The following is a 13,964-nucleotide window of genomic DNA, read 5'->3' on the forward strand; positions in this document are numbered from 1 at the left end:
CATCGCTATCTTTATAATCATCATCATTCATCAGTTATCATTCCATCTAGCATTTGCAGTAATTACTATGCTACTCAAGTGGTAATTGCTATCTAACAATATTTAATAACTAGCGGTGGTTATCAGCTCATTTTCATCAGTTACTATGTTACTCTGGCAATAATTGCTCGTTAACTATTTAATGACTATCTCTGGTTATTAGCTAATTTTCATTAATTACTATGCTACTCTAGCGGTAATGGCTCGTTAACAATAATTAATAATTAGCACTGGTTTGCAAGAAATTTTCATTCAAGTCATTATAACCAAAAAGCAATCTTGCAAGCCATCTAGGCCTATATTAGTCACCACAGTTAATTAATCATATTTACACAAATAGCGGCATGAACTGTTGTGGTTTAACCTAATTATTATCAATTCATGTATCTTTCTTCAGATATAAAGGCAAATACACACACAAAATAAATGAATAATGATAAATAATTGTCATGAGTGTCATAAACATACCAAAGTGTGTCTATGTGATTGCTTAGATAAAAATGGAGAGATTATGAACCACATTAGTAGATTTTTGACTTATATTTGACTTATTCATTTGAACTCTTCAGTCACTATATTTGTATGAATAGATATATTACCAACGAATATTTAAGTACAAGCTGACCCATTTTTTAATTACAATTAGGCTCCGCAAATGGTATAATTGTGCAAAGATTTTAGGCGTTTTTGAAAGACAGCTGTTATGTTATTTGCAATTAATTACAACCCATATGTTAATTCGTCGTAAATAAAGGAATATACAACTCTCAAAATATATGTACTGAAAACCGTGATGAACGTAGGCCTATAGGTATTTAATTTCTTCTTTTCTTACTCGGAACTCGTAAATGTCGCACTTAAAAACGCTCCTGGAATTAAAAGAAAAGAAAAAAAATGTATATAAATCTCCCTCATCATCGTAATTTCGCCTTCTAACTTGCTTTTTTAAAATATATATATAAACCGCGCATAATTAAAGATCCCATCATCTTGCAAAGCGACCGATCACCTCCGAACCGTAACCCTAACGACCGTAAAAGAAAAGAAAATGGAAATAAGAAGATAGAAATAAAAAATAAAAAAAACTTACGAGAGACAACCGCTGCCGAGTCGGGCGGGCGACTGAGTGGCCTGAAAGACACAACTGCGACCTGCTGTCACTGCACTCCAACGGCAAACTGGCGCATAGAAAGGGCACCCACACAATATATAGTCCAGACGAACATCTAAAACCTCGTGACAAACATACTTGACAAAATGAGAGCGTTTCAACTCCAAGCCTAACAGAACGATCCAGAGATGCTGAGAGCTGCTTCCGAACCGCTGGATGGCAACATTCTCTTTTTCTATCTTTCGAGAAATTGCTGTTGTATGATGACTTCTCGACACTTTTAACTGCACATTTTCAATAATAAACATAAATACTCAAATCGATTCTCTTACATCGAAGAATATCGCTTAAAAACTTGATTTTTCGAATACGAAGGAAGGTTTGAAACGAATACCTTATCCGATTATCTTGGCGCGGGCTAAAACAATCGCCCTCGACTCCGACTTGAGCCGCGCGGTCAACAGTGCCACATTCGTATTTAATCGATTTGCTCTTTTCCGTCTCTCGGCCTGTTAATGTAGTCTTTACATTTTTATACAGCAATGAACTAATATCTATAAACTACCACATATCGTAGTTTCCATCTACATGCGAAAAAAAGACATTTTTCAACCCATGCACCACCGCCATTGCGCATAGCGAGACAAACCACCCATCGCCTATTTAGAGAAAAAAGAAACAATAATATAAAATTTGGTTCCCTACATCTCCATGGAATGCCATCAAGTGGGGGCCTCACCACAGTTTAAGGCAGAAAGGAGATTGGAGGAGACAAAAACACTAAATTTAACCTTTAGGCATATAGAAATATTTCAGAGGGGGAAGCAACGCTTTTCCTTTAGGGTAAGTGTGCAAATATACTGTACTGCACGCTGTCTAGAGGTATGTGCCAGGGAAATGTTATTTTTGGGATGCGTGTATTACATACTAGATATACTTTATAGATATAGTTTACTAAGAGCAATGTAGGTAGTGGTATGTGCCAGGGAAAGGTTATTTTTGGTATGCGTGTATTACATACTAGATATACCCTATGGATATAGTTTAAGAGCAATGTAGGTAGTGGTATATATGAGGGTAATGGTATTTTTGAGAAGCGTGTATCACATACTAGATATACCCTATGGATATAGTTTATTAAGAGCAATATAGGTAGTGGTATATATGAGGGTAATGGTATTTTTGAGATCCGTGTATCACATAGTAGATATACCCTATGGATATAGTTTATTAAGAGCAATATAGGTAGTGGTATGTGGGAGGGAAATGTTATTTTTGAGATGCGTGTATTACATACTAGATATACCCTATGGATATAGTTTATTAAGAGTAATATAGGTAGTGGTATATATGAGGGAAATGGTATTTTTGAGAAGCTTATATTACATACTAGATATACCCTATGGATATGATTAATTAAGAGCAATTAAGAAGTAATTTACATCATAGTCATCGAGATAATGATGATTATCGTACTTATAATCAAAGATTGTACAGTATATAATATTTGCTTGTAATGGTGTTGCTAATTAGGATAAGCAAAGGTAATGTAGCTGCATAATGATTAATTATTAAGGTTTATGGAAATTATGTTGACCATAAAATACAACAAAAAAAGCAATTATAGTAATATTGATAATAATCACGGTAGCGATAAAATTAATATGATAATGATAATAATAATCAAAATGATTGATGATGCTGAAAATGATGATGGTCATGATAGTAATTATTATAATGATAATGAGAGAATTTAAATGGCATTAGCAACATCAATAGTGATAATGATTGAAAAATAAAGTAATGATCATCGTAGTGATAAGGATGGTAATATAATATGATAATGACAATAATAATGATAATGATGAAGACGATAATTATCATAACAATGAATATAATGATAATAATAATAATGACAGCAATATTAATAATGTTAATAAAATCATGTTAACAACAGAATTAATAATAAAAGTACTGACAATGATAACATCAACAACAATGATGATATTATGATAATAACAATAGTAATGATAATGATGATTATTACGATAATGTTGATAATATAATAATAATGATAATGATAATAATAATAATGATAACAATAATGAAAATGATAGTAATAACAATAACAATGATAATGATAACAACAATGATAGTGACGATAATATAATAATAATAATAGTAATAATAATGAAAATAATAATAATAGTATTGATAAGGATAATAGTGACAATAACAGTAGTAATGATATTGATAATGATAGTAATAATGATAATGATAATAATAATAATAATAATAATAATAATAATAATAATGATAATAATAATAATAATAATAATAATGATAATGATAATAATGATAACAGTAATTATGATTATTATAGTGATGATTGTGATATCGATAATGATTATAATCATGTTAGTAATAATGATAATGATAATAGTAATAGAAATAACGGTGATAATAATGATAATAATGATAATGATCATAATAGTGGCAGTAATAAAGAAATGATAATGATAATGATAAAAATAAAAATAGAAAAAAATAACGATAATAATGATATCAATAATAATAATGACAATAATGATGATAACATTAATAACAATAATAATGATAATAATGATGATAATGATGATAATAATGATAAGGATAATAACAGTAAATGATGATGATAATGACGATAATAAGAAAGTAATAATAATAATAATAATGATAATAATAACAATACAAAAAATAAAAGCAGTGATAATAATGATAATGATAATAAAAATGATAATGATAATGACAATGGTAATAACAATAATAACATTAATGGTGATGATAAAAATGATAATAAAAAGAACAATGATATCGATCATGATGATAATGGTGACAATAATAACAATAATTATGATGATGACAATAATAATAATAATAACAATAATGATAATGATAATACTACTACTACTACTACTACTACTACTACTACTACTACTACTACTACTAATAATAATAATAATAATAATAATAATAATAATAATAATAATGATAATAATAATAACAATAAGGATATTATTAATGACAATAGTTATAATGATAACGATAATAAAGATAACAATAATCATGATAACAATATAAAGGTAGGGGTCTTAGAGAGAAAAGGAGAGATAGAGAAAGGGAAAGAAAGGGGAAGCGGAAGGAACTCAAAGAAGAAAGGAAGAGGGAAGGGAGAGTAAGCTCGCAGCGAAGAGGGGGATAAGGGAGAGAAGAAGAGAAGGGGATAAGGGAGCGAAGGAGAAGTGGGGGGGGGGGGGGGGGTTGAGGAGGGAAGCGGGAGGGGGCAGATATGGGTCTTAAAGCGGGAGGGGAGGGGGGGGTCTGGGGGAGATTTGGGGGCAAGAGGGAGCAGCAGAGAGGGGGAGGGAAGAGGAAAGGGGGAGGGACACATACAGATACGGACACATATATATGTATGGCACACACACACATTATATATATATATATATATATATATATATATATATATATATATATATATATATATATATATCATATATATATATATATTATATATATATATATCATATATATATATATATATATATATATATATATATGAATATATATATATATATATATATATATATATATATATATATATATATATGTATGTATGTATGTATTATACACATATATATGTATGTGTGTGTGTATGCGTGAGTGCGCGCGCGCGTGTGTGTGTGTGTGTGTTTCTGTGTGTGTGTTTGTTTGTTTTTGTATGTGTGTGTTTGTTTGTGTGTTTGTGTGTGTGTTTGTGTGTGTGTGTGTTTGTTTGTGTGTTTGTGTGTGTGTGTGTTTGTTTGTGTGTGTGTGTGTGTGTTTGAGTGTGTGTGTGTGTGTTTGTGTGTGTGTTTGTGTGTGTGTGTGTGTGTGTTTGTGTGTGTGTTTGTGTGTGTGTGTTCGTGTGTGTGTGTGTACTCACATACAGTATGTATGTCTTTATATATTCTAATCTTTAGTGATTATCTATCGTTCTCTTGCTCACACGGGCAGGAGCACATCGAATATGTTTTGCAAATTGGACTACATTTGACAACTAATTTCTTAATCTTTGTCAAAATATAGGGATTCTCCATAAGAGAAAAAAAGGACATTCACCACTGGGACAAGAAAAGGACAATAATTTTTTAAATCTTTATTTCACATTGTACTTACCTTGTTTGTAATGCAGTATAATTTGGTTTATAACTTCAGATCTAAACCTGGAAATTCTTACTATACATCCGAAACTTCCATATCTTTTATTATAACTATGATCCCTGCTTGAAAAAATCGGTGAGAGGATTACGAATTTCAAAATGCTTATCTGTTATTAGAAGAGAGCGTGAATATAAACTCAGAGCTAGGAGTAGTCGGCAAAATATCATAAAAAAAATAATTATTTTGAAAAGGTGATTGGACATCCATTGCTCCAAATTAGAGTTTGAAATTAAGAATATTAATCATATTACTTTTTTTTTTTTGTAACAGAGCTACCAGTATAAAATGCCTGGTGTCATTTCATATGATAATAAAAATCATGATATATCGTCTGTTAAAGTAAAGTTATGAGTAAAGTACTAAAAAATATTGGAATACCCGTTTTATGCTGTATTTGTGCTAACATGGCCATGTTGATAGAACCACTTCGGCATATGGAAAAATATATGGTTTATAACATGCCTTTCTATCTTAATTTCTTTTTAATCAAGTGCCATCAATGTCTTTAGAAATATCTATCGCTTGAACATCGAATGGACTTTAATATAAAGACACAGACAGACAATAAAGGTCTTTGGATATATATACTGATAAGCCTACTCGCTGAATATGTTTTGGAATACATTTTGGCAAGTCATACTTATCCTTGTTATGTTATATACGTCCAGATTGTTAGAATTATGCCCGACCCAATAAATTTACGTACATACGGACATACATATACACTGAAATAAATGCATATATGTCTATCTACCTACTGGATATACATTTATCTATCTATCTGTAAGGTAGATACACATGTCTCGACTGACAGATATACATTTATTTCTGTGTATATTCATGTCCGTAGAGCGAAAATTCATTGGGTCGGGCCTCGGATAAGTTAACAAACCGGCCAGTGATATTGGATTGTATCTTCTTAAAATACCTCTATGGCTAGATACCTTAGTTAGTGGTTTAACCTAATACTGGTTACACGTGCATCCTGATTTTGAATTGATGAAAATCCTCTTCGGGTATTCCAACTTCGATTGTACTTGATATAATCGGTAAGTACTCCTTATATTCAGACCAAATACATTCTATTGTCCATTCTTAAAATCTTTATCTAGATACACGCGTTTCTGGTGGCATTTAAGTTTGTTTCGCTCCAGTTAAATATATATCTTTTCCCTCTCGTCTAAATTGTTCCTCGTTTTGTATCTAGAGTGTAGTAGTTCATTTCGATAGTATTAACAGGTAACCAAGTCGGGCAGGTATCTCATTAACAGGTAACTAAATCGGACAGGTATTTCTCACCTGTAAAACAATGCCTGAAAACAAATATTAGGAGTAAAATAACACGTATTATCTCACCGTGTTTGGGTTAAAGAAAAGGCTCATGAATCATCCTGGTTTATTGTGCCTCAATCCATACTTACTACAACACAGGTACTTTTTTTTCACTGGAAAACAAAGAACGACTGGTGAAGAATCAGCTGATGAAGCCCCATTCATGGAAAGCATTAGACATAATGGAAATATTTGAATAATACTATTTCGGGTGTGGTTTTTGTGGTCACGTGCAAGAACTCTATTGGTTTATGCTAAGGACGTCCTTTTGAAGTGTAATTTGCAGGTGTTGGTTTATGTGATTTCCATACCTCCCTGTATAAAGCAAAATTATCCTTTTTTGTGTCCATGTTTTGGTGGAAATTAAAGTCAAAATTATCCGTTGTTGGTTGATGAAAAATTTTCCTCCTACAAAATATTTCAAAAGTATCGTCAAAATGTATTCATAAAATGTATTGGCATATACAGTTATACCATGGTAACCATAAGTAATTTTATAACAAAAAATCTAGCGCAGTACAATTTTAAATGTTTAAATTTGCCTTCCAAATAACTTTATTGTCTTATATGCATGCAATGAACCAAAGATTATCTGTCTTATAAGTTCGGGAAGCATTTAAACTTTATTCTGTAATCTCGTTATACTTTCTGCACATCATTTAGACCGGCAAATTTATGGGTTGTTAACTCTATCGTAAAAAAATGCAAATTAATCATTGGTGTTATCAACAAATTATATGTATTTGACTGAACACAAGACTGAAATTTGTGTGTTCAACTTGGTGGGTTGCCAGTTTTTATGCGCCAATTCTTCAAAGTCATTCGGATTACCTTTACAATAATACGCCAGCTTTTAAATAAAAGAACAGCATTTTGTTAACTTAGGCATGCTTCTACTGTATTTATAATCTTCATTTAATGGTAAATCCGAATTAGAAGAATTTTAGACATTAATACACAATCAAAATTCAAAATTGTTTTAGACATCAAAGGTCATATATAGTCCTATGGTAAAGTATTGTGGTGAAAAGGGTTTAAAGAAATTCTTTTTAAGAACAAAATACCTTAGGTTTCAACGGTCATTTGGTATTGTAAGAAAGTAAGCAAGTGAAAACGTTAGATAAAAGAGGAAGAGAGAGAAACAGAAAGACAGAGAAAGAGAGCGAGAGAGAGAGAAAAAGCCTACATTCTTGTTTTTAAAATCTGTAACGCCATTATGCAACCAGAGTCCGTTTAGGAACTCAAATGTATTCACAAACACCTTTAGAGTTGAGAACAGTATCGGAATGCTTCTTCTGTGGAATGTTTCATAATTGTGGATTCGGTTCCTCTTGATAACTCGAAATTAAAGAGAGAAGAACTCCATGTTGGTACCCTTCCCGTGTGTCAAATTTATCGTGTAAATATTAACTTTAATTTCATTTTCCTCACTGAATATTTGACAATCATAATATACCTTTCATTGAAGACTTTACGTTAATCTTAATCTAATTTATAATTCAATTTGGTCTTACTGTGTTTGCATCAGTAACGTCAGCTAACAATAACATCTTTATTTTCTTAATGATTTATTAGTTGTATTTATGCTATTTTTGTTTAATGCCTGAAATCTTATCACTTAGAATTACCTCTCAATGAAATCAGATTGTTGATACAGACAATTGAAAATATCGTATTTTTAAAATCAAATCCTCAAAAATAAAAATTGTGTCACGAATACGAACGCGGAACAGTAATTGTTTTACTGTTTGACACGAAAAAAAAAAAAAAATGTTGAGCCTATCAGTTTATACAGACCATATATATGGCAAATAAAAGAATATTCTTTTCTCTCTCTCTTTCGAATGGCGGGGTCGGTGGGAGAGTCACAGAAGACATTATCGGCCACTTTGTTAAAATTGCGTGAAGCTCGACCCAATGAACAATCCCCTATATGGACATGCATATACACATAGATAAATGCTTATCTGTCTACCTATATGACAGGTATAAATTTATCCATCTATCTATCGGGTAGGTATGCATATCTAAACTGATAGGCACTGCATATCTAAACTGACGGGTACGTATTTATTTCTATGTATATATATGTCCGTATAATGAATATTCATTGGGTCGGGCCTCGCATAATCTTAACAAACCGGTCGTTTATCACTAAAATATCACTGAACGAGCTGGCCTTCGTAAAATCAACAGAGGACGAGCCATCTTCACTAGAGAAAATGGGAACTGGTTTCACTGAAGCTGTCTTGGCTAAACCTACTTCATTACTCTTTTTTTTCTAGATATAATTTTTCATAACTCTTTTTTTTAGATATAGTAAATAAACGAATTTCGATAATCATTTGTGGGTGATTTACTGAAGGCGTTGGTTTGATAGGACTCGGTTTCTGTTGATTTTCTGTTGTTGTTTTTCCATTCATAGCACCTTGTACAGACCATATAAAGCTACTCTAAACACGATTTCTACTTTTTTTTAATAATTCAGATGTTATGAAAATATCTAGGCTATTGACTGCGCCCATTTTTTTCCTCGATGATCATTCAATATAACATATATTTATTCTTACATAGCTATCACTTATATCGCAGTATGGAATGGAATGTTTATGCTGTGGTTTGTCTTGTGTGTGTATCTTAATACTAATGGGTTGACATGGTTGTTTCAATACATATGTAGCTTTTATCTGCATTGTTCTTCGGAAAACTGTTTTGGATACTCGGATATCACACTGAATGGCTAACCATTCAAAAAATGGGTAACGGATGGTTTGTCTTGTCTCGTGTTGCCTTGTTAAAGTGAAGTCTGATTTATACTATGGTATTGGTGGGTTTGCTATGCATAGGGTTAATGGGTCTGTGGAGAGGGATATAAATCACCTTAAAGTTGTCTCTAAGATACTGTGGATTTGTGTAGACTGCACCTTATTTGAATAAATTTGTGCTGAGTATTCTGAATATGCTATATATTTGATACTGCAATTAATGGTAGCAAACGGTGGTGTTTTTATTGTTTTTTTTTAGTTTTACAGGCGAGTGTTTTGTTAACTATCGTGGCAAATGGCAATGTTTAAGTGAAGGGTGATATTGGGTGGCAATAACTTGCAATACTGTTGTGTGAAATCCCGCACCAGCAGGCAGTGTGGCCCCCTCCCCCCCTCCGCCCTAGGTGTTGTGAGTCCGGATGTGGCCGTCGAGACTACTCCTGAAGGCGGTCCTGAAGGGGCAGTGCGGGCAGGCGAAGGGCTTCTCCCCCGAGTGCGTGCGCAGGTGGACATCCAGGTGGTCCTTCCTGGCGGCCCGGTGGGTGCAGTAGGGGCAGGCGAAGGTCCTCTCCCCTGTGTGCGTTCGGACGTGGCGTTCCAGGTGCGAGGGGAAGAGGAACGCCTTCGGACACAGCGGACACGTGTACTGCCTGCGCGGACCCCCCATGCCTCCCCCGCCTCCCCCGCCGCCGCCGCCGCCGTCGTCCGCGTTGTCAGATCCCTCGTTCATCTGGAGGGATAAAAAGAAAACGTTAGGAACAGCCGTGCGGTGAAATGGAATTACAAATGAATGGTGTCGCCCCTTGCTGCTAATATTTTACAGGTGAGCATTTTGATTTAGTTTTAAGACTAAGTCGCTTCTATATATACATATACGCAAGCAAGCGCGTGTTCGTACGTGCATGTGTGCATGCGTGTAATGCACAAAGAGCATTGCTCTGTCCCTCTCCTTCCTCCCCCACTTGCACTCGTTCTCAAGAACCACTTTGGGTATTACTCGTGTATGGAGTGTTTGATTTTCTCTGAAGTATATGCATGTTGGTACACTTATACTCATACATGTATATTTATGATACGTACATATGTATATGTATATACTTACATACATACACACATACACATATTATATTGTCTCTCACCCTTCCGCTCTTACTCTCTCTATATATGTGTGTGTGTGTTTATATATATATATATATATATATATATATATATATATATATATATATATAACATTATATCATATATATACATATATATATACATATATATATATATATATACTTATATATATATATACATATATTTATATATATACATATATATATACATATATATATACATATATATATATATATACACATATACATAGACATATGTATATACATAATATAATTCATATATATGTTTATGTATTATATATAGATGTATTATATCATATATGTTTATAAATATACTTATATATACACAGTATATATATTCATTATATATATATATATATATATATATATATATATATATATATATGTGTGTGTGTGTGTGTATGTGTGTGTGTGTGTGTGTGTGTGTGTGTGTGTGTGTGTGTGTGTGTGTGTGTGTGTGTGTGTGTGTGTGTGTGTGTGTGTGTGTGTGTGTGTGTGCGTGTGCGTGTGCGTGTGCGTGTGCGTGTGCGTGTGCATGTGCGTGTGCGTGTGTGCCTGTGTGTGTGATATTTACATAAATTTATATGATATATATATGTATATGTATATACATATATGATTATACATATGTGTATATATGTATATATATATGTATTTATATATATATATGTATGTATATATATACATATATGTATATATATATATATATTGATATATATATTGATATATATATTGATATGTATTTTTTTCTGCTTTCCCTTTGAAACGGCGCCTCATCCTCTCTCCGACACTACATGTGCTATTGGCAAAGCACAAACACTCGAGCCAAGGCGCAGGTCGTGAACCTTTTCAACATCTCTCCTCTTCTCTTTCTCCACCCCACTCCTGCCTCCCCCTCCCCTTGGGCAGTGTGGCCCCAGGATAACATTTCTACTAATCTCTAAGGTCAACATCTTCCCTCTTTTCCCCTCGTGAGCAGTGAAGTCGTCGCCTGAATCGAAGTCGAGGGTCCAGTACGACTGACATACTGCCGCATCGAAATGGACGGAGAAATGTGCATTCCGATGTTGTTGTTTTTCTCTCGCTCTCTCTCTTTTCTGTTGGTTATATATGGACGTGTGTATGTTTCGTATGGTTTATGTGTGTGGGTACGTGCGGTGTATGTTTCAATGCGCGTGTGTATGTTTCGTGTGGTTTATGTGTGTGTATACGTGCGGTGTATGTTTCAACGCGCGTGTGTATGTTTCGTGTGGTTTATGTGTGTGTATACGTGCGGTATACTTAGGTTTCAACGCATGTGTGTATGTTTCGCATGGTTTATGTGTGTGTATACGTGCGGTATATGTTTCAACGCGCGTATGTATGTTTTGTGTGGTTCCGTGTGTGTGCATGCGGTATACCTGTTTACGTGTGTATGTTCCATATGCTCAAGTGTGTTCATGTGATATGCTATTTTAAATCACTCTGTATCTTTTAAGCCATTATGGTCAGTTTCTTCAGAATTAATGGGTTAAATTTGAAGATGTAGTCTTTACTATTGAACAATCTAACCTTACGATAAATTGATTGATGCTAGATGTTTTAAGAACGCATAACCATCACTTCAATACACGTAGATGTTATGAACGAGTACTTTTGACTAAATATAACGACCCAACAGCTTCATCCGAGTGCTTAATTACCCTAAATGTCATTCCTTGGCTACTTATATATTTAGACTGAATTTACATGAAATAAAAAGGGACAAATAACAAATTAAAGAATATGAAAAATAAGTACGCGTTTGGCAGTCGTATGTTAAAATCACTCGACCTTTTATTCCACGTCATCCACATCCACCCAACACCACCCAAAACAAAAAACAAAAAACAACAAAAAAGTAAATCAAGAAAGGAAAAAAACAAAAAAACATAAAGAAGGACCCAGCAAGACTTCACCCAACGGTTAAATCCAAGTGTGTTTTGTGCCTCGTGTTCGATTTTCACAACAAGGCAGCGGCCGATACCACGTGCGCGCGCCATAACGGTCGACGCGGCGGCCATCTTTGCTGAGCTGTCTCTCTCCCATCGGCAGGAGATAGCAACAGCGATAACGGAGATGTTGCTTGGAAGGGATGGGGGGTGGGGGGGGGGATAACGGGGGTAAAATAAATGGGAAGGGGGGGGGGGAAATATTGCAAATCAGAGAGAGGGAGGGGAGGGAGGGAAAGGGAGAGAGGGAGAGAGGGAGAGGGGAAGAGAAAGGTAGGGAGAAGGAGAGGAAGAGGAGGGAGGGAAAGGGGGAGAGGGAGGGGAGGGAGAGGGAGAGCGGGAGGGGAGGGAGAGGGAGAGAGGGAGGGGAGGGAGAGGAAAAGGGAAAGATAGAGAGTGGGGGAGGCAGAGAGAGGTAGGGAGAAGGACAGAGAGGGGAAGGTAGAGAGAGGGAGACGGAGGGGGAGTTAGAGAGAGGGAGAGAGAGGAAGAGAGGGAGAGGGAGGGAGGGGAAAGGGCGAGAGGGCGAGGAGAGAGAGAGAGAGAGAGGGAGAGGGAGGGAGAGAGAGAGGAAGAGAGACTTACACATCATATACCTCATAAAAAGTGACAGCTTTAGTGAAATAAGAATGTGGAGAATGTGAAGGCAGTGTAGAATATCAAAATGTGATTGCCTATACAAGAATGGAATTATTTTGAAAGAGTTGCCAATACCAAGATGTTGACTGGTGACAAAGGTAAACGAAATTGTAAATAAATGAACTTAACTGAATTAACAAAGTATAAACGGATCGGTTATGAAGTCATATATAAAAAAAATATATTACTGAGCAAAGTAATGGCAAAAAATGTGATCACCGTTTGAAAAAAATACTCTACACATCAAAATAATTTCTACAAAATATAATCTGTTTTCTGATAAGGTTAACCAGTTTTACTCACAATATTCAACGTTTGAAAAAAAAACACCTACATAATATAATCTGCTTTCTAATAAGCACCAACGAGTTTTACTTACAACAGATTAAGGGAAAAAAATCCACATGCATTGACAGTTGATATGGTAATGAGCGGAGTCCGGGAGCAAAAGTTAACCAAAATATTTAACCCCGCGCGCCACGGGATCCCTGTCAACCCCGCGCACAAGGCGACCTGACCTCATGACCTGTGCTGAGGGAATAACACGGTTGTATTGTCGTTTAAAATGGGATACGGTTGAACTGTAAATATATGAAATATTCATATACATATACGTACATATGATCTATCCATCTTTCATGAAGTAAATAATGTGTACACACACACACACACACACACACACACACACACACACACACACACACACACACACACACACACACACACA

At 34.6% G+C, this 13,964-nt stretch overlaps 1 protein-coding gene across 1 annotated transcript in view; it reads right to left on the reverse strand.

Moving 5' to 3' along the window:
* Window positions 1–5,804, reverse strand: part of LOC138866879 (pneumococcal serine-rich repeat protein-like) — a 25,418-nt gene extending 19,614 nt beyond the window's left edge. The window contains exons 1-4 of the mRNA XM_070140701.1: window positions 5,797–5,804; window positions 5,348–5,451; window positions 1,595–1,659; window positions 1,130–1,434 (exon numbers count right to left, since the gene is read on the reverse strand). Coding sequence (XP_069996802.1) covers window positions 1,130–1,434; window positions 1,595–1,659; window positions 5,348–5,451; window positions 5,797–5,804 — 482 coding nt within the window. The remainder of the gene's footprint in view (window positions 1–1,129; window positions 1,435–1,594; window positions 1,660–5,347; window positions 5,452–5,796) is intronic.
* Window positions 5,805–13,964: the final 8,160 nt, after the last annotated feature.

Source organism: Penaeus vannamei, chromosome 27, assembly GCF_042767895.1.
Source record: "Penaeus vannamei isolate JL-2024 chromosome 27, ASM4276789v1, whole genome shotgun sequence".
Taxonomy (NCBI): Eukaryota; Metazoa; Arthropoda; class Malacostraca; order Decapoda; family Penaeidae; genus Penaeus; species Penaeus vannamei.